Genomic DNA, 23,661 nt, shown 5'->3' with positions numbered 1-23,661 from the left:
TTACTTTCTTGTTGCTCTTCAAACATATGCTGAGTTTTTTAAATGCTCAAGATTGCTATAGAGTCTTGGGGGGAGGAGGGCTGGGAGTCCTTTTTTGGGGGGGGTTGGGGGAGGGCGAGATCTGCCGCAATGACAGTTTTATGCTACTGAAGATTTATTTTTTAAAAATTGCTAGAGTCTGGCGCTGTACTCCGTTATTAAAGCTTTAGTATGGGTAGGCACCTACATCACAGAATTGCTTACCCCTTTCCACCACTACCATATCTTGGATACAAAAGATGAAGAAGACTGAGGACGTCCTTGCAGACAGGGACCAATCCCTTATCCCTGACTGCTGACTATTCAAGTCAACTGAAGATTTAGTATGTAATGAAGCTCGAGTCTGATCCACATCATCGAGGATGGTTATTATGAAAGTCAGGATCGTTACGATGAACCCCTGGAATTACGATGCCAGTGACTCTGGCTGAAGGGGCTTTGCTCATAGATTTGAAACAAAGTTGTACATTGTATATTGACAGGACAAACCACACCAAATCAGCTCTTTGTATCATACGGCAGTCCTACCATAGGGGTCGACCCTGCATGGCATAGTGTATTGTATTTCTATATGAATCACTTTCCCACGCCCCGTTTAATTTCTGCATACATCATTTTTTCAATAAACATTCTGTCGGACAACTCAAAAGCAATGTCTGAGCGCCTTCCACCAAAGGTATGGCAACCAAGGCTGCTGTCTTTACCAGTGTGCCCATCACAGGCCCATAAGGAAGCAACTTGGTTTTCAACACTCACCTTTGCAAAACATTACTGCCTTGTCCTCCAGACGTTCCCTTGAGAATGCAGTGGGCCAAGCTCAACCTGTTTAATATAAGTCTCCTTACTGATTTTTCATTTTATGTGATATACTGTTACTTCTATAATGTTAATCATGTAAATATGTGAATCTTTGAAAGATCTAATGTCGAAGAATAAACGTACCTACCTGTGTCTCGAGTTCTCCATCTTGGTTTCTTCCATTGATTCATGTGCGACCTGCCCACTTCCCTGGTAATGAGCCCTCTTCTGTGCTGTGTGTTGACTAGCTGTGAAAATCTGAGCATCTCTCACCCCTTCGAGTTCAGATTACTTTTACCGCTTTGGCCGGGGTTGAGATCATCTAATAAGATGAATTGACTACAATACCCCTGACTGTTTCACTGTTATTTGAGTCTGTTTGGGCATTAATAATTTTGCATTGACCACTGAGGATTACCAGCGCAATGGTGGTAAACATTCAAGCATGTGAGTTTGTAAAAGGTACCAAGGTTGGAGAACTGCAATCAAAGGTAATTTTTCCTTACAGGTCAGTAACTTAAATCGAGTAACCGCTATGGGTGCAATGGCGAAGGAATAACAAATCCTGTACTGCTTCTTGCTGTCTTGCCAGATGTGGAACGTTTACAAGTGGGATGAAAGGGAAGCGCTTTACCAGTATCCTTTCTACTATGTGACTGGCACATCTTGGTCTCCAATGTAGCATCCGTGTTAATCAGGAATGGAATGGTTTTTTAAGTGAATGAAGAACAGCGTGCCCCGGGAAAATCCTTGGACTCCATGGAGTATCATTAGGCCAAGGTGGCTACTTGTTGCATATTTTGTCATCTATATAGAGTGTATATGAATGAAGTGCTGCTTCGAATCCCCCTTCCACCCAGGTTACATATGTTCTCCAAAGTGGGAAGAATTAAAACAAAATAAAAAAGGTTCTGGAGGACGAGAAGTTCTACCAAGAGTGGTCTGTAAAGGTAATCAAGTGAGTCTTTAACTAAGTTGATCCATGCTGCAGGAAAATTTTACCAAATAAAAAAAAGTGTCTCCCAACCACTGCCTTTGAGGCCGATCTTGTGTGTTTTTCAGGTACAGCCTGGATCTATTTCCGTTCAGATAGGTGCTAAGACTCTGTGTACCAACTGTCTGGCACATCTAGAGACTATTGTATTTTCTCTTTCTGTGACCCATTTCTCCACTCTTTTAATTAACCATTCTTTTACACTATCAGAATAGTTGTTTTTTAGTTGGTCTTTTTTAACTTGTGTGCAAAGGTCAAATGTATGAATGCAAAAACCCTGATGAGTCCGAGCATGTCATATTGTTTGCTGCAAAACATTTATTGCCAACTGTGCCTGAAGTCGAGTTAATTCAGCACACTAGGGAATAAATACCAAAAAAAGCACATGATCATAGTTGCCTCAAATGGGCCAGACATCCTTTGTACTTCGACTTGCCTGGCCTCTGCCACAGAGATCCTCCTATCGCAGTACAGGCGGGAGAATATACTCCTCAGCCTACATACTTTACGTCGATATCCCTAGAATGTTAAGTGGTGACCTTATCTCTGTAATTCCGGAGTTATTTATGTTCGTGTTCTTTGGGCAGCTAATAAACCTCCAAGAAAGGCAGCATACTTGAGTTGAAGGACTGTATTTTCCAAACAGTGCCACTGTCGATTAGTGGACTCACTGAAAGCTGAGGTAGTGGTGATACTTCTTTTTGCAGGTCCTGCTGCACTGAAGAATTTGTATACAAAGACTTTGGAACTATAATTGGTTGCTGTGAATCCTGTTTTATTCACCAAACCAGGACTTTTGTCACACTGCATATCTAGCTAGGGGTTTCAAATACCTGCAGATTAATGTTCCACCAGTAACTTTACTGGTTGTTCCACGGAATCTAAATTTAGTATAGCTTTTCCTCGCCAGGTCCTGTGTGACTCCATTCATTCCTACTTGAAACATCTTGGCTTGGTAGACAGCTTTTGTTTTACCCATTGCTTATGTTAGGAGGATTGAAGAGCTATATACTATTACGGCCTCCCTTAAACATTTTCAGTAAAGAGAAACTAACAAGGAGTACACTCCTTATAAAAGTAGTTTGTTTTCCATTTATCTGAAGACATCAAAGCCAGTGGACCTTTCTCTCTCCTCAAAGTAGGAGAGGCAATACGAGTTCGAGCCCAGACAACTAGTTTGTTACATACATTTAACAGATAAAATCGAGGTGGATAATAATTTGCCTGTTTGTGAGCAATGAAGTGCCTAATCTAGGAAAACAGTTAAGCGGCAACTTGAAGGTGGCTGTCTATTTGCAAGCACATAGGAAAGAACCTTGAAGGGTTTTACTGTTCGTTCCCCGGAGGAAAATGCTGCAATTTGACGTCTTCACATGATTTCTCTGGCAGCTGCATGAGCCGTAGTGCATTCTACATTCGCCAAGTCCAATAAAGCAGACTCCCAATTTGGTAGGGCTGCCTTCCAGAGCTCTCTTATTGAGACAAATAACTACTTGGACCTTAACCCGCCTCCATTCACAGACTGTTTTAGAATCTGGGGAACAAGTTTCTCCTAACAAAGGAGCAATTTTACTTTGGCAATCTTTATGTTCGATATAAAGATTTCCCATAGCTCCTTTGTCACTCTACAAATTTCCCCGTCTCACTCCGTTCCTTAGTGACTTGCTATGATTTTTATGTTTCACTTTTTATTTGCCTGAAGCCTATTACATCCTTAATTTCAGTGAGTTGCAAAAGGATTGGTGGAACTGGCATTGTTGGCACTTTATAGTGGATCTGTGTTTTTAAAAGGAATCCTTCGCCTGTATCCTCAGATTGGAAGATTCCATCCAGTTTTATACTTCAACATGTCTTGTTTTTCATTTTCACAATAACAGTGTTCGCACCTGGTGTGGCAGAAGTCTTTTTAGAGCTTGTTTGCAATTAAATAAAGCAGATATGAAAGTGAATTGCACACTGTCTGCTGGTAAACCATACGGTACATTTGTCTTCTGGACTCTTCCTTTGTTTTTCCATTAAGTTGTATAGTAGGTTGTTGGTAATCAGGTCGTTTTTCGTAATTTGGATGTTGTGGCATAGAGACTCTGAACATGTCATGCCTAAAAATGTTTTTGCCCATCTAAATATCTGTATGCTTAAAATGGTGAAAGCAAGTTAATTTCATGATATAACGTAAATCGTTAGTTTGTGTGCCTTGTGGAATTCTCCTTCTCTAAGAATACAGCTGAAGGAGAGTAGCCTATGAGCTTTCTTTGAATACCGTTATCGGCACAAGAGGAGAGTGGAGAAATGTAAGGTGATTCTCAGACCCTTCCATTAATTTCTCCCATCAACCGACTAAAGTCAAACACCTCGAGACTTCTACATATTTATGATTTTTTTGTTGGTTATTTTTGATCTTAAAAATGTGCAAAATGACTTAGCCGTGTGTTGCTAGTAAGTAATTGCTGGTAAGATAGTGAGTACTTTAGTCCTTAGCCTTCCTTCCTCGAGACGACCCAAATACCTACTCTCCTTTTTGTGTGCCATTACATAATGTCCTAATTGGAGGACAAGCAAGTAGGACTGAGTGTACGAGTTATAGTGGTGAGAAACCCCTGCTTCAAGGAGTAGAATATTGCTAGTTGCCTGACCCCTCGAGGAGGTACACAAATGCCAAAACCAACGGAAGAGGAGGCGAACAGTTATGTGGGAAAGGCCTCGGTTTCTCTGAACTAATATACATAAACCAAAAGTGGGGGGGTGTCTCCCAAAATAAGCAGTCACTATGCCCTGCTCCTTAGTGCTCACCAGGCATAGTACATGTGTTCGAATAGAACTCTCACCCTCATGCTAATCATGTGGCATACTTCAGCATCGGGCCCTCTCCTGGTAAGGTGCTTACCACCAGGTGTGCTCAGCCTCGCAGTGGGAGGGAGCACTGTGATATTCTCTATGTTCTAAACGGGATTTTAGGACAGCAAACGAAAAATATATATATATATATATCACCAGCAAACTCTAACCCAGTTCTTTATTAAGAGGGCCCTGTGATACGGTTAAAACATACCATGACACAAAGAGGCATTTACTGAGCCAGTGTCTCTATCGTAAGTGGACATGTGTGAAGTGTAAAAAAAAAAAAATGTGAATGAGAAGAAAGTCGGTGGGCAGCACCGTTCTGGAGTGCGGGAAAGAATTGTTATGTTCAATTCTGTACCCAGAGGGAGCCTTCTGTGACAAGACAATACACCATATGGGGGTTCAGTTATACTTCTGTAGGAACGTTTAGGATTGCCCTTTTGAAGTTGAGGGTGGTAGAATTTAATTTTGAGGGAGAAGGGATGGAGTCAGGGATGTTGATGACCATTCTTATCGGTAAGCATGTTTGGGTTTAAGTAGGAGGTCATTTATGTTAGAAAGAGGTGCTTATTTATATGTTGAAATTGCTTAGTGGTGAGATAATGGCAGTGCTCTGGGTAGAGCACTTGTTCCAGATGCAAGATATTGTAAAATGCACCTTTCGACTACTTATTTGGCAGCATGAAGGTTGTACTTAGCACCCACTTCCCTAGACACACTCAATTTGTTTCAATCCTTACCACCATCTTTTTTCTCTTACCTTTCAATTGATATTTACCGATGAGACTTTAAAATCTTTTTCTTGTTTTACTTTCTTCCAGAAAAGAAAGATAATGTCATGGTGGTCCTACCTCTTCACGGTGGCCACCTTGGATTTTTCGAAGGGGCAGTACTCTTTCCTGAGCCGTTAACCTGGATGGACAAGCTTATAGTGCAGTATGCCAATGCCATTTGTCAGTGGGAACGAAACAAATCGCAGTGCACAGATGTGGAGTCCTCAGAGGCTGAATATGAATGACCAAAGACTATCTAAAAACTCCACAGGTTCTTCTTTCAAGGCACAGATCGTTTTTCTTCGCCTGCTGTTTGACTCTCAGCCGTTCTCTGCATTCACATTCTGGGTTTGACCAAATTTTCCTGTAGTTGAAGTACAGGGAAGAGGCCATGTTTCCACTGTGAACTACATTAGAAGTGCAAGGCTTTCTAATCAGTGGCACTCCTTGCTGCTAGAGTCTTCTTGACAACGGAGCACTTATAGTTGCTTTTGATAGTTGAATTGCGTACAAAGCAAAGTAGAAGTGAACTATTTTGTGCAGTTATATTACTAAGTAGTAGAGCACTTTCTGAGTTGTAATCAGCTTGTAACGTGATGTACCTCTTGGTTGTTTCTGTGGAGTTGCTGGGGTACATCAGATGTACTGTTCCTTCCAAAATCCATTGCTTTATAGATTTGAGCAGCCTATATTCAGTTCTATTCCCGATGACACCAGCAGTTTCGAATGTATTAATCAAAAATAGTACCCATATTTAGTTACATTTGGATGGATAAAACTGCAGAGAAGTAAAATGGTTCTGTGCTGTAAAGTTTATTCTCATTATACCATTGCACTAAACCTTTTGCGCCTTATAGCAAAAGCATACCTAATTATCGTGATGTCTTTTGAAATGTTTGTCGAAGGTAGTTACCACACTTTAATAACTTTAGTAAGTTGTATGATGGAATATGTGAACAGAGCTCTTCCTACAGGGTAGCACTTTTTAAGCCACGTTTTTGAACGTTGTTGGAGAACTACAGTACTCATGCGCTGTGTATTTTAAAATGAATCTACACAGAAGTGGTTCCCCATGTGTTCTCTTCAAGTTATGGTAGATTTCATTTTTTCACTTAATGTAAATACTTTTTCCTTTTCCATATGTTTTCTGGTCTACCTGATAATAATAGATCAGTGACAAATTTGACTATTCTGACTGAGGAAAGAGGGATTAGAATTTGAAAAACCAAACGTTTAGTATCTTTGGATGGAAGTGCAATATAGAAGTTCATTCTAGCACTTGTTATCACCTGTCACCTTGAGCCTCTCTCTGGCTCCTGTGGAGTACACTGATACAGCTTTTGAACGAGCCTGGCCGTTCAGTTGTAAAGTTGCTTCCATATATTCCACTCTATATACAAGAAAGAATAGTATCTACACAGTTGTTGACAATCACTTGAGGTGGTACTAACGGTAAAACAGTTTGTAAATATAATTCCATGATATAGCGTGGCACTAATATAGTAATAGAATATAACTTGGCGGTCAAATTTAACTTGCTTAACGTATAATCCAGCCTTTTTTCCTGCAGTACTACAATATTGTAAGCAGTTATTCCGCTGACGCTCCTCTTATGATTTGCACTTTGAGTTTTGGCCTAAGTTAAGATTTCAGCTTTTTGGTTTATATGATTAATATTGAAAACGGCCTATGCCACCTATGAGCGAACATTTAGGAACATTTTTAGCAAAGCAATATTGAATTATTGTAGCTAACGTTCATTCTGCTGGTAGGTTTTTACCATAGCAGGTGTGATGATCTCCTTCCGTCTTGCCTTATGCCGCAAATTTGGCTTGTTTATAATTAACAGCAGCGTATGTAAACGACATGCACTTGTGTTCTTTAGTAACATCTGATTTACTTTTTTGAGCAAAAGAGTTCCAGACGCCCATTTAATTAAAATTGTAATCGTACATGAGGACAACTGCCCTAGTTTGAATTTTACATTTAAAATGTCGCCCAACAGTTCACAAAATCCCATAGGTGCATGTTCTGGGCTGCAAAATTTTGGAGGGCTCACTTTAACTTGGACACTTTACTTCCTATAGAGACATCTTTTTACGTGATGTGTCAAAGCCAGAAACTCCTACTGGCCAAGATGACCAGGAACGTACATAAAGAATTTTAGTAACCAAGGCTAATATCAAAAAAGTGTGGGGCTGGAGATTCCCGTTGATATTCTTTTTACACCTTCATCTTGTCCAGCATTTACATTCCTGAATTTGAACCAAATTGATAGGTTGGGTTTTCATAGTGTCTGCCATGTATGTTTGTGTGTGTGTGTGTGTGTGTGTGTGTGCTTTCATCTATTCTTACATACATCATAGTCAATACATCCCTGCATAAAACAATTGGAAAGTACCCCACCAAATTCTGTATAATTTTCAAGTAGTTGTGTGGATTAACATTGAGCAGTAATGCAAATATTGGCCTTCAGAGTGAGCACTTTTACAAAGAACACTGCTTACCGTGCGCTGACATGCCCATTACATTTTCCTGGCTGCAAACAAGCACTGTTTCATATGTCTCTCCTTTATCATTTTACTTTCGCTTCTCCGTGCATGTTACTTTTTGTTCTACTGTACCTAGAGTCACATTTGTGGTAATGGACACAGAAACTTTAAACTTCTGATCAATTTTAGGTGATGCATAGTGAAATTTGAAGCATGCACATTTAGCTCCAATTTTGTTTGCACTTTTTATTGGTTTTCATTTGTGGGGTCATAATTTCTTATTGGATAAAAAGAATATCTATACAAATCTGTATGTGAGTATGCTTTTTGGCTTTTTTGATGCTGTAGACATACACTAAGCTACCAAGTAAATGAGCATAAGCATTTTGTTCTTTACTTTTAAAATGCCAGGCACTTTCAGTTTAGATTTTCACTTAAGTTGGCAACATCCACTTCCCAATGTTTGTACATTTTTAGATTTCTGCTTTTTTCCTCCATAATCTTTTTTTAATCCTTCTATTGTCATTTAAAATTAGAATTTTAGATTTTTTTGTTGTACTCTGGCTAGGGGAACACATATTGAATAGAGCACATTCTCCTAAACCTGTAAATATAATTATTACCTTCCTTTTCTGCAATATTCTCCAGACAGTCTCCCGTTAACAGTCTGGTGTATATTTTGAATAAGATTTAATATTTTATCTGCTGCTGTTCAGCAGCAAATGTGAGAAGGGTAAGAATACATCTGTTATCATGCCAGCTTTTTACTGGTTAAAATTGGGAAACAATTGTCCATGACTTTAAGTAGTAAGCAATGTTTCAAACCCCAAATATAGAGACAAAATAATGCACACTGACATTTCGAAATTGAGATACCCATGTGCATTCCCTGTGTTTCTCATACCTAGGGGAAGCAGTTCATATCAATTTTACATTTGTAAATTTGTCTTGAGTGCTCCCGTCTTTTGTAGATTCAAATAAGAATATTACTATTAGCTTATTCCTAATGGGTTGGTAAACATAATGTAGCTTTATGGTTAAGTTCCAGTTATGTATTCCTCCAACAACATGTTACGCCACATTTATTTCTAAGAAAAACTAGCCTTGTGTGGGTGGATTGTCTGCCCCTTCATTCAGGACTCTGGGATAGCACTTCTGGCATGCACCATTGTGGTTCTGAGCCCACTGAGGCAAATATACAGTTAAGTTATAGTAAATTATATTAAATTGAATGCTTCAGTTTCAAGGATAGCTGCTGGTAGAGTTTATGAATACTTTGCCAGTTGGTGGTTTCAGTCTTTAGGATCAGTATATGTAAGACAAAGTATTTTTGTAAGGTAATAAGAAAATTAACTGCTTGGGTGCAAGGTGTATATTTTTTAAATCCCATTACTTACAGAACATAATCACATTTTAAGAGAAACACATTGGCCAGAAGACACAAATTAATTTGAAGATTCAAACTGGAAAAGCTTTAACAAGACATTGGTGGCAGATTTAGTGGTTGGGTGTGCTATATTGAGTTTTTGCTGAGCACATAAAGTTCTTTACAATACAGATCTAGTGGGAACCGCTTTGGTCTTGTATGTATTTTCATTTTAGTCACATTACACTTAAAATTGTATCCACAATTGATAAGATTTCCAATATATAGGTGAATTATTTATTTATCTGATTTACAGGCAGTGCACTGTTTCCATCATTTGGCTGTGCACTTTCCTAGATTTGCAGGCACTTAACACACTGCAGCAAGAAGATTTTTTGATAAGTATGTTTAGATTTTCTCAAACTTTGACAACAGAGATGTTGTTACAAGATATCAGAGCATTCTTCTAAGTAATTTCTAGATCTTTTACAAAAAGGTGAAATGTTAGATATCTGCCATTTCTTTTCTGCCAAGCTCCCTTTTTTAATCTTTTCTGTGGACCTAACCTATCTACAGCTAATATGTCACGGCACCAAAGAATTACTATATCAAGCATAAAGCACAATCTGGGAAAGATGGTTTTCTAATTTATGCATATTGCTTTGGCTTGCATTTTGATGTTCTCTTCCAAATTGCCATGTGCCCATAAACTGTAGTTATGAGTGAATTGGCAGTTGCTGCCCTTAAACATCTGTGAGAATAAATTAGGCAAACTCACATTTAGTTCGACACAAGTGGCATTTAATGCCATGAACTCCCATTGATTGAATTGTTGTCTGTTGCTTCTGCCTTCTTATAGCACGTTTGCTCGATCAGTTCATTGGTGCCATTTATTCAGTATGTGGTGCTGTGGAAAATGATTGAACACAAATTTGTTTGAATACTATAAATAGGTTGTCATCCACACTTTTCATGAATATGCCAACAATCCACTCTGTTCCCCCGCCTGCTTTCAATTTTTTGGTTACACCTGTGGCAGGCTAGTCTCATCAGAATTCAGTAAGCAATTTATTAAGCAATTAAGTATGTGAAGATACAGAAGTATATTGACTCCTCTTAAAACCCTAGCACTACATCTCCCTACCCATTGTCCCACTGTTTATTTCTTTATTTTTGTCAAAGGTTCAAGACGAGAAAGGTTCTCCCAAATGTCATGTCGTTTTGCAACCACTTGAGAATGCTTGTGCACAACAAGCTATTACATTTGTGAATCTTAAGCATTCATTGCAAAATGCATAACTCACTGTCACCTCTGTATCTTTCATTCTAGGCACACATAGAAACTGGTTTTGTAGGTGGAGTCCAAATGCCAAGTTTAAGGCACAGTTGTTCATCTGTGATATTTATATTGAAGTGGCATTATGTCTTACATACCTGTGTGAGACCCAAAGAATAACCTTAGAACTAATATTGGCATGTTGTGGTACTACTTTCAAGTGGACTTTAAGCAGCAGCATTGCCTTTGTAACCCAAGTTTTTGAAAGCATAAGTATTGACGTTATAGGGATTTAAGATATCTTATGATCCCTACTGTAATATTAAAAATGAATTTGGATGTTAGTCATTCACTTACATTGTTTCAGAATAGATGACATATTGAGGCATGCAACATAAAACTAGTTTTGTTAATATGCAGGCTAATAAAAGGTATACAAATGGTGACATTGTTCTGGCATTTAGAGATCTCAGCACAGCTCTTGTGCAGTCTACAAGTACTCCATACACATAAATGGAAAAGCCTGTCCCTGTGATGGATAGCCAGTCACTAACTGATTTAGTGTGCACCCATTTTAATGGAATATCTACTGAGTGGTCAGGGTGCAAATTTATTCGCAGGAATGTGTTTCTTTACTTTGCCATTAGCAGCTTATTATTATAAATGCCTATGTAAAGGTAATTGATACTGCTATTTTTTACGCATCTTTTCTCTGTAACCTATCTATAAATGGGACACAACAAGACACTCATAATAAGAGTTTAAAGCACATTTCTGTGATGAAACTCTTTAACAGTCCTAAAACCTGGTGGCAGTTTATAGTTTTTTTTTTTGTAATTTTCTTTTTTTACAATTATGTACCTTTTTCTTAATCACCCATTCTTGCAGATAGCAATATAAGTGGCATGAAATAATGCTAGCTTGTGGCTTTATTTCATGCCACATATATTGCCACCATACAATAGCTCTATCCTTAAATGGCAGACGCGAGAAATCAGTTTGCCTTTAACGTTTTTCAACCTGACCCTACCGCCAAATGAGTTATTAGTGCAATTTATACAAATCTTAAGTACATTCTGAGGGTAGTGGTATTGTTTTCCAATGCTTTGTGTGCTTATTGAGACAATGCTATTTTTCTTTTGAGTAGAGTTTATCACATCACTTGTCTTCAAGCAGATTTGTCAAGGCGTGATTTTATGTGCCACACGTCAGTTTCCTTTGTTTTAGCCTACCCTAATTACAGTTATTGAAGAATCTTTCTGTGTAACATAACTCAATTTGGTACTAATATAGCAAATTGCCTGGGCCTTTCCTTTGAAGCAGTCATTTTACTTCTTTACAAACCAACGCATAGACGGTTACATTAACTAAGACCGTTTGTACTGTTATCCAGTTATGACCCCACAGGAAGGAAATCAGGTGTTTCAGCAAGTGAGGCATAGTGTAGAGAAGTCTACTACAAAATCAACCTAAAAGAATAGAGTGGCAGTATAACTCCATAGGGATTTTTCACTAACTGTCCATATGTAATGAGTACTACTCTGTAAAAAGTCATTGCCTAGGACCTCTAAATTTGCAAGACCTTTGGATCAGATACCACTACCCAAGCAGATGCTAATCCTATACAATTCTTCTCTTTTTTATTTCTGCTTGTGGCATAAGTTTGATTAAATGCTAACCTTACTGCCAGTTTACCTCACCCCTGCAAGCCAGGTAGCAGTTGTACACTACTTTATACAGACACATTTTTTGTTTGGAAGCAGAAGGCCTTTACATTCTCTCTCATTTTTCAATATCAATAAATTCAATCTAGTCCTCTCAAATGTCCACAGGAAAATGTGTACATTACTAATAGATATAAGATCTGAGCAGGAAATGTTGTCTTCATACAAGATCCCTCACCATGCTGACTTCAGATCAAACACTGTTTTTTTGGTATAGAAGTTGCACACGTTTATGGTGAGACCAGGGACAAATAATTCTATTAAAAACAATGAATAGTTTTTTTTTAATGTTGATGAATACTTCATGGTTTCACTCTGGTGAGATTGAGAAAAAGGAAAAAAAAACATGAGCCCAGTAATCAATCTTTTTTGCTAGCAATTTAAACCCCATCGCCACAAAGGCTGTAGCTTCAGATATTAGAATACTATAAATGGCATCCCTTTCATTATGCACTTCAATTTGGTTGGACCTGTGGCGAAAATCATTTTGATGTAATGACCATCTGCATAAGGAGCACTGTTGTTTTAATGAAAATGGCTCCTAAAATCTTTTTACAATTGCGGTGTGACTTATGTTTATCATTTTTTTTACTGTTTTTTGGACCATAGGTAATCCTTCCCTTATTTAAGCTGTCTGACTGAAGAAATTTGATTTCTTCACACAGTAAATTGTGCTGTGTGCCTGGGCATGGCTTTGAGGTTTGACGAGTTGCAGTAGAATCCTAGCCCCTTAAAATGTGTTTATCTCACCTGACTTTACTTCTAGTTGCTGGTCAAATATTAACTGTGGTATACCTCTGCTGTATAGCCACACACTTTAATGGGCCAGGATTTTACTTCATGCACGGTTATTAGATAATCATGACAACATATTTTCTCTATCAAAACTGGGGTGTTGTGAATTACTAAGCCATAAATACACAGAACTACCTTCTGTCCAGGTGCTAAGTGTGTTTGTTGGAATGTTGTGATGTTGGTAAAACACAGCGTGGATCTGTTTTTGTAACCCAATAGATCCCAAGCTATTGAATGTATCTTTGAAATATATCTTGTATTTTCCATTCAGTTTTATCATTTCCTTTTGAGATAATTTTATTTCTCTATAACTGAATTTTCCATGACCGCTATGAAACAATTCCTTTATGAACGATAGTGTTTGCAGATTTGCAGCTGCAAAGAGAGCAAGAAAATGGTAATATATATGTCTACTATCAGATTTCTTTCACTGCAGCTGCCTTAAGACATTGAGTTAGAGGTCTGTGTGTTAGCCTTGTTTGAAGACATACATGCATTGAGCCTCAGTGGTGCGTCTTTCAGTGGCACAGTTGGGCACATTGTCAGTTTAACTTCTTTAGGGATTAACATTGTTTTCCAATCCACATTCCTGGTTCTAATTTAAATGTTGCCCTGAAAAGGTATGCTGTGTTCTGAGACCTCTAACAGTGCCAGTTTTTATCGGAGCAATCCATAGGACCTGGCAGATCTGGAGAATGAGATTTGCAACTAGCAATGCAATTTTTCTAGATATGCTTATGTTTTCTTGTTAAAGTGTTGTATGCATTTGATTTTCGTTGTTTTGTATATGTTGTGGTGTTCTGATGACCACAAACAAAAAAATAATTATAATTTTGTTAACTCTGATTCAATTGGATTGAATTTCTTTAAAGAATAAAATGATAACATTATTTCAGTCATTGTGGGGTGTGATTTATGCATTCCATTAAATTCATTTGAAAAGTGTTTTGTTGTGTTTTTTTGGTGTGAATGTGTCACATTTGCCTAAATACCCCTTTACACCAGGATCTTCCTCTCTCTCTGAACCATGGATCTCCCTTATTTGTTGCCCAGAGCAGTAGCCTCACAGGGGATAAAGCTATCAGCAGCTCTTAGTGGTCTGTTTTTTTGTTTTTTTCTTGCCCAAACTTTCCAGGTAAAAAAAAAAAACAGTTGTTTTTACCTGGTGCAGGTCTTCACTCAGGAAAACCTGGGCAGTATCTCCAGTACAGAGGTACAGCCATACCCAGCCTGCCCACTCAGGTACTTCTGTGGAAACAGCCTGTGCTCCTCTGGAGAGTATACACTCTCTGACACCTATTCTGACACCCGCCCTACTCCACCAACCTCCCATGAATGTTTACCACCTGCTCAGAGCAGATGGTGAATATCTGCGTTAAACCCCCAAGAATCTGGGAAAACATGTGCAAAAGGACGTGTTAATTCCCATCCAGCTGTTTGTTTACCATTCTTATGTATTTAGCTTTTGATCCCAGTTATTTTACAAGGAGATGCGGAGCTGAATTGTTAATTCTGACCCTGGTATTTCCCTGTGGAAATGCAAGAGAAATTCAAATGGACGGCACAGTGATAGGTTAGGTCCACAATGTTTGAAAGCCTGTGATTACCAGCGCTGGTAACTATTGGAATGATTTTCAGCAAACATATGCTGCCTCCCTTGCCCAGAATTTAATTTGGGGGCAGGAACTTGGAACTATAAAGGATATGCTTGTCTGGCGCATGGCACCTCATTCCAGCTGTAAGAATGCACATTAAAGCACATGCTTAGATGCATGACTTCTCCAGCACTGGATTTTTAATAAATGTGCATGCTTTAATCATTTCCAGTCAGGCTGGGAATCACTAGTAATCTTAAATAGCAGTAATCTAATTGTTGAAATAGCCTTAGGCATCAACAATGTTTGTTTAGTAGCACACATCCACCTCATTTAAAGCAACCCGAACTTCAGCCAGTGAGATGTGAGTGCTAGCTTCCCTTCTCACCCTAGGCAGTCCCTGTGAAAAACTCTGCTCTAAACTTTCACTGACCTTACCTTAGTATTTTCTGGTCTATCCTGGAGCTTCATCATCCCCACATTCAGCTCTTGGGACACTGCATTTTGGTGGTAAATTCCTTGGTTCCTTTTTTTTTCTGGACCAGTTAGACCTATCACTGCCCCCAACTGTTAGCATGACTGACAGATATTATATCACTATTTAAGTCCTGCTCTACCTGTGGTCAGAAGAAAATCTGTACTGATGGCCCATGTATCTATTGTCTTTATCCAGCATACTGTGACATTTACAATACCTTTCCATCAAAGGCTCTGAAGGCTAGAGAGAGGAGGTTTGCACTATATGTGCTGAAAAATGGATGCCCCCTCATCGGGGGATGATTCTGTGAAAAGTGTTCCACCAAGCGCTTTAACAAAGATGGTGCAATAGGAGATACATGTAGGTTTCTAAGAGCTGGGCTTGCATCCTAAAGCACCTGCAGCCACCTCCTCACAGAAAAACTGGAGTTTCTTCAGAAAATAACTCTCTAGGCAGAATGAACACCAGACTGTGTGAAATTCCAGCTACGTGGATAAACCTCAGTGAGCTCTAGCCTCATCCATTGTTGTCGTTGGCAAAGAAGAAAATTGTCATAATCCGACCAGATCCTCGTCGTCAACAACACCCTCAGCGTCACAGTTGAGGGCAATACCAGAACTTTTTTAATGACATCATCATTGACTTTAGGACAGCCATCGACAACATTATTAACTAAGACCCTGGGATATCACTACTCCCCACATCGATCACTACCTCATTGAGGATCTCTACAACAACAGTTTTTCCCACACCAGTTACATTTTTGCCAATTTAAATGACAGCAAGCCTTGCCAACCAGATTCTGGGTTCTGTATTGGAAGGTGTTCTTTGTGACCAGGACACCTCTGAGACAGCTTATTGCCCTAGGCAGTTGGATGTCTGTTTGTACATTACATCACAGAAAATGAAGAAGACACCTTAGATGATTACGCATCTTATCAGGAGTATGACTCCCAGCTACAGACGTTCATAGCAGGTCACCCTGCGCCCTTTCCAGCTCATTGTGGCTATATGGACTCTGAGGTTTTGCAAGTACCTATTGTATTTTTGACAGCCTTGCAAGAGATGATAGACACCTTTCATTGACTGAACCATCAACAGATGCCAGGCCCACCTATTTCCTCCCTGCCTCTGCCGCCACCAGCACCTCCTACACCACCCCCACCTCATTCACCTCTGATTGATCGTCTCCAAGACCAGTTGCATCAAAACTAGTCCTGCCCACATATGGGAGCCAAGGATTCCTTAGATTAAGTATAGTCTGATTTGGAGGAGGACGGATGGACTGCCAGATGGTGTGGGTAATGAAGAGTGGGATGATTATATCATACTATAGAAAGGCTACAAATCTATCCATCCAGATTAACCTCCTGATGGCTAAAAAAAATAATCACCCCATAACCTCAGTAGAACAACAGTGTTTTCTATACAACTTCAAGGAGTAGCCTTATGAAACTAAGATCAATAACTGTTAGAAAATGGGCCTCTAGTTGGCAGAGGAACCCTGTCCAAGTCGGGACCAAAATCCTAGTTGAGGTAAAGACAGATAAACTCCATAAATACCCTATGCTCACCTTCTGGTAGCTTGGCACAGAGCAGTCAGACTTAATTTAAGAGGCAATGTGTAAGGTATTTATGCAACACTTCAAATAAATTAACTCAATGAAAACACCACAAAAATACTCCACACGGGTATAGAAAAATAGAGAATATTTATCAGAGTATATCAAGACCAAAATGACAAAAATCCAATTAGTATATTAACAAGATATGATTTTTTTACAAGTATAAATGTCAGCAGTGCTTAAAATATCAGTAGTCATCCCATTCGTGATAATGTTACTGCTGTAGTAAATGCCTAATCACTATGTGTTACTGCAGAATATCCTGTCTACCACTGTAGTCAAAAATAACTTTAGAATGTTGTAAAAGCAAAAGAACTGGTCATCCGGTCAAGTTAGGCCTAAACAAGGCGGTGTGGACCCATAGCAGTTGTCCAGTGGACCCCCACCAGTCTCGGTGCCTTGATGATTTAGGTGCCAATGTCATTCTCAGCTGTGGGGCACAGCTGCAGCTCTCTGTAAAGCTGCCAGGGCTGTGGTGTCGAGCTGGATTTTGCTGGGGCAAGCACTGCTTTGCTCTTGGACTCTTCCTAGGCCAGTGGCAACTGTGCTGGTGTTGTCTTAGCAGCCTCCTTGTTGTGAGGGGGCCGTACTGAGGGGGGTTTCATTTTGTGAGCGTTAACAATGAAAGGAGCCACCAGGTGATGCCTTCACACAGGATTCTGGCACAGGTTTTCACATCTCCCCTTTTGGGAGGGGGGCAATGCTAGAGAAGGGTTTCCCCTCGGAGAGCAGCGGCTCTTTAGGCAGGGAAATGGTGATTCTGCTACACACAGATCGGAGGTGCTGGTCACTACGGTCCTGAGTAAAGGGCGATCATAGGCCGGACAAGCAAAGTAATGGCCAGCTACACATGGTATGCTGGTTTACCACATGAGGCCCTTGGCTCTCTGAGCAGGGTGCCAGTTTCAATAGGGAAAACTCTGAAATGGATGAAGTACTTGCAAGAAGGACAGTGAGGTCTTTGATGTCCCTGAGACCACAGGGAGAACGGTTAAGCCATCAAGCCCTTGGAGTCCCTCTAGGGTTCAGTCGTTGGTCCCTTTTAGATGGGCAGAGGTTAGCAGGCAACAGGATAGCTTAACAAAGCAGGGCAGCAGCTCCTTAGAACAGGCAGGCACAGCAGAGTGGCAATCCTTCAGCACAAAAGCCTTTACTCCAGCAGAGTTTCTTCCAGGTCCTGTTGTCAGTAGTACACTGATTTCAGTGGGTCAGAGACCCATACCTGTACTCAAATGTGCCTTTGATGTGGGGGATGACTTCAGATGATCTCCCTGAAGTGCACAGGTCTCCCTTTCAGCCCAGCCCTCGCTCCAACCTACCAGTAGGGGGTAATCAGCCCATTGTGTGGGGACAGGCACTTCTCTATTGAAGTGTAGGTGTGAGCTCCTTTCCAACCCAGGAAGACCCATCAGTATGCAGATGAATGCAGGTGCAGTTGAGTGTTCTGTGGGTATCTGGAGGAAATAAACAACTGTTGCTGTCGCCCAGACCAGACGTGTATTCGAGACAGGCTGTCAGGCACACAGAGCAGTGATAGCAGAGAAATGTCCACTTTCTAAAAGTGGCATTTCTAAAACAGTAATAATAAATCCCCAACCTTACCAGTAAAGATGATTTATTATTGCCATTCTAATGATATGAAACATGATGTAGCTACTCCTTTCTGACCAGGAATTACAGCTTAAAAGTATATTAAGGAATTCTGTATAATGGCTTATGAGAGGAGCTGGCCTCCCAGTAATGAAAAGTGACTCTGGGAGTTTTTTGTTACGAGGACAAGTACATGTCCTGCCTTTTACTTACATGGCACCCTGCCCTTTTGTCTACTTCTGGCCTACCTTAGGGGTGACATAGTTATGTAAGAAAAGGGTCAGATATACTACAAGAAATGATTTTACGGCCGAAATTCCAATTGAGCAAGGTGTAAAACAAGGCTGCGTTTTGGCCCCAACCTTATTTAATTGTTATATAAATAAAGTAAGTCAAGTTTTGAAGGAATTAAATCTGGATGTGCCAAAACTAGCCAATGAAAGTATACCTATCTTGCTCTTTGCTGATGACGCCGTATTACTGGCAAGAACAGAGATAGCAATGCATGGACTACTTAGGGGCTTCGAATCTTTTTGTACCTCAAGGAGCATGGTAATCAATGAGGGGAAAACAAAGTTTATGATTCTCAACCAAAAACAGACGTTGCAATCAACTTTTAGGGCAAATAATAAGCCTTTGGCCCGAGTGGCCACCTATGATTACCTGGGCTGTAGATTAGATGAAAAACAGACATGGAAACCACAAATCTACAAAAGCAGAATTTCCTTGGCCCAACAAGCCGGAGCAGTACTCAGATTTGCAAAAGCTACAGGCAATCACTCCGTGAGCTCTGCACTGCTTGCATACAAAACAAAAGCAAGAGCCGCAGCACTTTACAGCGCAGAGATCTGGGGATTCAGAAAGATTCCATCAATACAAGTAACCGAGAACAAATTCTTACGCCGATTACTTTGTCTAGGTAATGCTACACCAATGAATGCAATAAGAATTGATTTACAGATGAGAAAGGTTGAGGACTACATTGCTCTGGCTCCAGTAAGATACTGGATCCGTATTTGGACAAAAGAGGCTCTCAAACCATTCAGAGATGTACTTAAGGACATCATGAAGTTGCAAAACCATCGGAAACTGCCCTGGTTCAAACATATCTCAACTATCCTGGCTGCTATCGGCCAGGATGACTTTTGGCTCCATCCAGAAAAAATCGGAAGGACTAGTCTAGCTGTTATAAAAAAGGCATATTGGGAGAGAAAGACTGAGACTACGTGCGAGTCATTTAGCCCTTTATTCAAGCGGTATATTTTGTTTAACCAAGAGCTTAAACCAGCAATATTCATAGACCGTATTTATCCGGAGGAAAAAAGGGCTCTCTACTTTAAATTCCGTATGGGCACACTACCAGTGACAGCGGTGGTCAACAGATGGCAATCCGCTCGCCGGGTAGATTAGAATGCTGTCCATGCCTTCATGGTGGTCCGGAAACACTTTCCCACTTCCTTTTATTATGCCACTTTACGCTCAAACTCCGTAAACTGTACCTTCGTCCACTTTTCAGATCTTACGGAGTTAGGAAGTGCAAGGAGGCGGAAGCGCTATGTATGCGTTCAGATGAGAAATACATTGTGACAAAGGTCTCAACTTTTATCTTGGAAGCATGGAAATAACGTCTAGCAATGCACCCACAGTTGGCATAGGCACAATAGCCTATGTTATCCCGTAGCTATGTAGCTTGGGAAATCGGTGCAGGGTAGTGTAAAACTGGGTTAGGCCTCGGGCTTTTATTAAATGGTTGGAAGGCACTGCAAGGTCCCAAATGATTCGTTCCAGAATAAGACATTTTAAATATTAGATTTATAACGTTTTTCTAGGATAAGTTAAGTTTTTATGTAAATTATGGTCAAATCAGGTTTTACGATATGTGTGGTAAATTGGACACATTTTGGTACATGTTTAATCAAAAATTCAAGCATAGTTTCCTTTTTACTGAGATGTTTTATTCAATGTGATTTTTATTGAGTTTGATGGATTGATATCTATTGTGTGATTATTGTTAAGGCCGGATAGGCTAATAACAATTAAATAAATGGTAAATGGTAAGAAAAGGGGAATTCAGGGCTTGGCAAGAGGTTTTAAATACCAAGTCAAAGTCGCAGTGAAACTGCACATGCAGGCTCTGCAGTGGCAGGCCTGAGACTTGTTTAAGGGCTAATGGTGTGAGTGGCACAATCAGTGCTGTAAGCATTTATTTTTCAAGCCCTGGGTATAGGGGATACCACTGTACAAGGGACTTACAAGTAAATTAAAATGCCAATTATGGATGCACCAATATTAATGTGTTTAGGGAAGACGAATAGGCACTTCAGCACTGGTTAGCGGTGCTAAAGTACTCAGTCCCAAGTCCAATAAAAAGATACAGCTTAAAAACAGGAGGTGAAAGACAAAGTTTGGTTAAGACCACCCTAAGAATACCAGGTCTAACACTAGTCCCACCTAGCTGAAAGTGACAAGAGCTACCCAGCCTTTAGGAATCTATCATCACTGAGGTGGAAAAACATAGCTAGACCATCAGCATTGGCATGTTCTACCCCAGGTCTGTGTTCCACCCTGGAGTCCATAACCTGTAGGGAAATGGACCATCTCAGCAGTTTTGGATTTTCACCCCTCATTTGCATTAGCCACCCGAGGGGTATGTGGTCATTCGGAATCAGGAAGCGAGTGCCAAACAGGTATGGCTTCAACTTCTTCAGGGCCCAAACCACAGCAAAAGCTTCTCTCAATAGCACTCCACCTCTATTCCCGGGGAAGTAACCTCCTAACGGTGATTGCTACAGGTTGGTACAGGCCTTCTTCATTGAGCAGTGTTAAAACTGCCCCTATGCCATGCTCTGAGGCATCTGTCTGAACAGTAAACTCCTTGGAGAAGTCAGGGGCCTTGACCACAGGGGCTGTGCACATGGCTTGCCTCAGGAAGTCGAATGCTTTTTGGCATGCCTCCATACCAATCACATTCCATGGCTGCTTCTTAGAAGTCAGTCCAGTCAAGGGGGCAACATTGGTGCCATAACCCTTGACAAACCTCCTATAGTACCCAGTGGGACAAAGAACGCTTTGACCTCATTCTAGGTTTTAGGGGGCTTCCAGGCCATTATAGTTTCAATCTTGTCCTGGAGAGGATGTACATTACCCCTGCCCACCAGGTGTCCCAAGTACACCACCAACATCTGGCCTATCTGGCATTTACTGGCCCTGATAGGCCAGCCTATTGCAGGGCCTGAAGCACCTGCCAGAGGTGAAAGAGGTGCTCCTCTCAGCTGCTACTGAAGACAGCTATGTTCTCCAGATAGGCAGTTGAGAATTCCTCCAACCCAACAAGGACCTGGTTCACCAACCTCTGTAAGGTGACAGGAGTTTTCTTCAATCCAAAGGTCATAACTCTAATCTGATAGTGGCCTTCTGGGGTGGAGAAGGCTCACCTCTTCTTTGCTGCTTCTGTTAGGGTGATCTGCCACTACCCTGATGTGAGATCAAAGATACTTAGGTACTCGGCAGCTCCTAACCAGTCAATCAGCTGTCTGATAGATGTCTAGTTGCAGATTCCTTACCTTAGAATTTCCCCCAGGCGTCAGACTGGATCCAGAGACTTTTCTCTGAGCAGTACCCTTTTTGAGCTGTCAGGTGGCATCTGTCGACTCCACGTTTGTTGTTGGCATTGTGGTCGCCGTGATGACGTCGGGGTCATACATAGTTGCTGCTTCGGCGCAGTTACCTCCGTTTTTTTCTTTCCCCGCCACGCGCTGATCCGGAGAGAGCTACCTTTTGTTGTTTGTCGTTTTGACCACTTTTGGTGCATCAAGGATGTCCCCGAAGACCGGTTTCAAACAATGCGAGAACTGTCACACATGATGTCTGTGACGGATGCGCACCATAGCTGATTATGGTGTTTGGAGCGCGACCATGTCCCAAAGTAAAGTACCGGGCCATGCATCCGAAAGCTTTGAGGAAGCGGTCCCTAAAAGAGCACCTGGTGCCCGCCGCTCAACTCCGCATCGCTTCTAGTTTTGCTCAAAAGAAATGTCTTGAGACTGCTCGCGGAGTCACCACCACTCGTATTCTTCCAAGGTTTCGGGTCACTCTGATAAAAAGAAGAAGGTGAAGAAGGCTAGGCATTCCTCAACTTCACCCTGTTGCTCCACTGATGCAACGTGGAAGGAGCGTTGACATTCCAGGCCTACGTCCAAGGAGCCTCCCTGAGTTTCCAGAAGCCGAAGTGACCCCTAGCCAACTCAAGGAATTCTGTGTGTCCATGCGTCTCATATTTTGGCAGTCCAACCCCCCTGTGGCTCTGTGTGGGCCTGGGGGTTCGGCTAGGGGCCCTTTGGGTTCTGGCCCGACTGCTTCGGCCTTGGCCTCCGAGGGCCCCTCCGGATTGATACTGGATCTGTGCCGACGCCTGTCATGCCATTGCGACATTCCGCGGGTAAGTCATAGACGCTCTGGACGTCAGTTGGGGCCCACAATTGATGTCGACCCAATCATAATGGTATCAGCCCACACCGCTTTCAACTTCAATGGTGTCTACTCACCCCAGGTCGGATTTGGACCCTTTTTCCTATGGATACGAATATGAGGAGGGACTGAAGGGGTTGCTGGACCCCTATGAATACCAGCTGGATGACCCTAACATGGACTGGGCACAGGAATTGAGCGAGGCAAGTGGTCTGGATACTTCCCAGACGCTGGCATGCTTTCCCCTCCTACTGTGGCAATGATGCAGGGAACCTTCTTTTCAATGGTGGTCAGTAGGGCGACTGAGGTCCTTGACCTCGAACTGCCCACTGTAGCAGTCAGGACTAATCTCCTGAGGGAGGTGCTTCAGCCTGGGGCCTTCACTTCAGAGCCTCTGTTCCTGTTCAATGAAACCCTCACTGATGTCCTTCTGGGTACTTGGTCAAGACCCAGCACAGGGGCTCCTGTGAACAGGTCAGTCGCACGCTGCCATTGGCCTGCCACGAACAACTCTAAATTCCTTTCCCAACACCCAACGACTGAAAGTCTTGTGATTCAGACTTCTTCTTCCGGCGCATTCCCCTCTGCTCCCTCGGATAGGGAATCAAAGAGACTGAACCAACTTGAAAGGAGATGTTTTTTTTTTCTCCAGTCAGGCATTGCGGTCAGTAAAGACCCCATGCCTTTTGGGCCACTATACCTACTCCTTGTGGGATACGACTGCACAAGTCTTGCCGCAGATCCCAGAGGAGGCCCGGGCTATCACCTCTCAAGCTGTTGCTGATGGGAGAGACGCTGCAAAGTTCAC

General features: G+C 41.3%; 1 protein-coding gene across 4 annotated transcripts in view; it reads left to right on the top strand.

Moving 5' to 3' along the window:
- Positions 1 to 14,043, top strand: part of ABHD2 (abhydrolase domain containing 2, acylglycerol lipase) — a 210,508-nt gene extending 196,465 nt beyond the window's left edge. For 2 of the 4 annotated variants that reach the window (XM_069222708.1, XM_069222705.1), the window contains one exon: positions 5,494 to 5,829. In XM_069222708.1, coding sequence (XP_069078809.1) covers positions 5,494 to 5,690 — 197 coding nt within the window. In that variant the 3' untranslated portion in view covers positions 5,691 to 5,829. Of the gene's footprint in view, positions 1 to 1,345; positions 4,944 to 5,493 lie in introns of those variants that run through there. The other 2 variants (XM_069222706.1, XM_069222707.1) reach the window with 2 other exon arrangements.
- Positions 14,044 to 23,661: the final 9,618 nt, after the last annotated feature.

Source organism: Pleurodeles waltl, chromosome 3_1 (assembly GCF_031143425.1).
Source record: "Pleurodeles waltl isolate 20211129_DDA chromosome 3_1, aPleWal1.hap1.20221129, whole genome shotgun sequence".
Taxonomy (NCBI): Eukaryota; Metazoa; Chordata; class Amphibia; order Caudata; family Salamandridae; genus Pleurodeles; species Pleurodeles waltl.
Note: the sequence above shows the minus strand (reverse complement) of the source record. Positions and strands in the feature narration are given on the sequence as shown.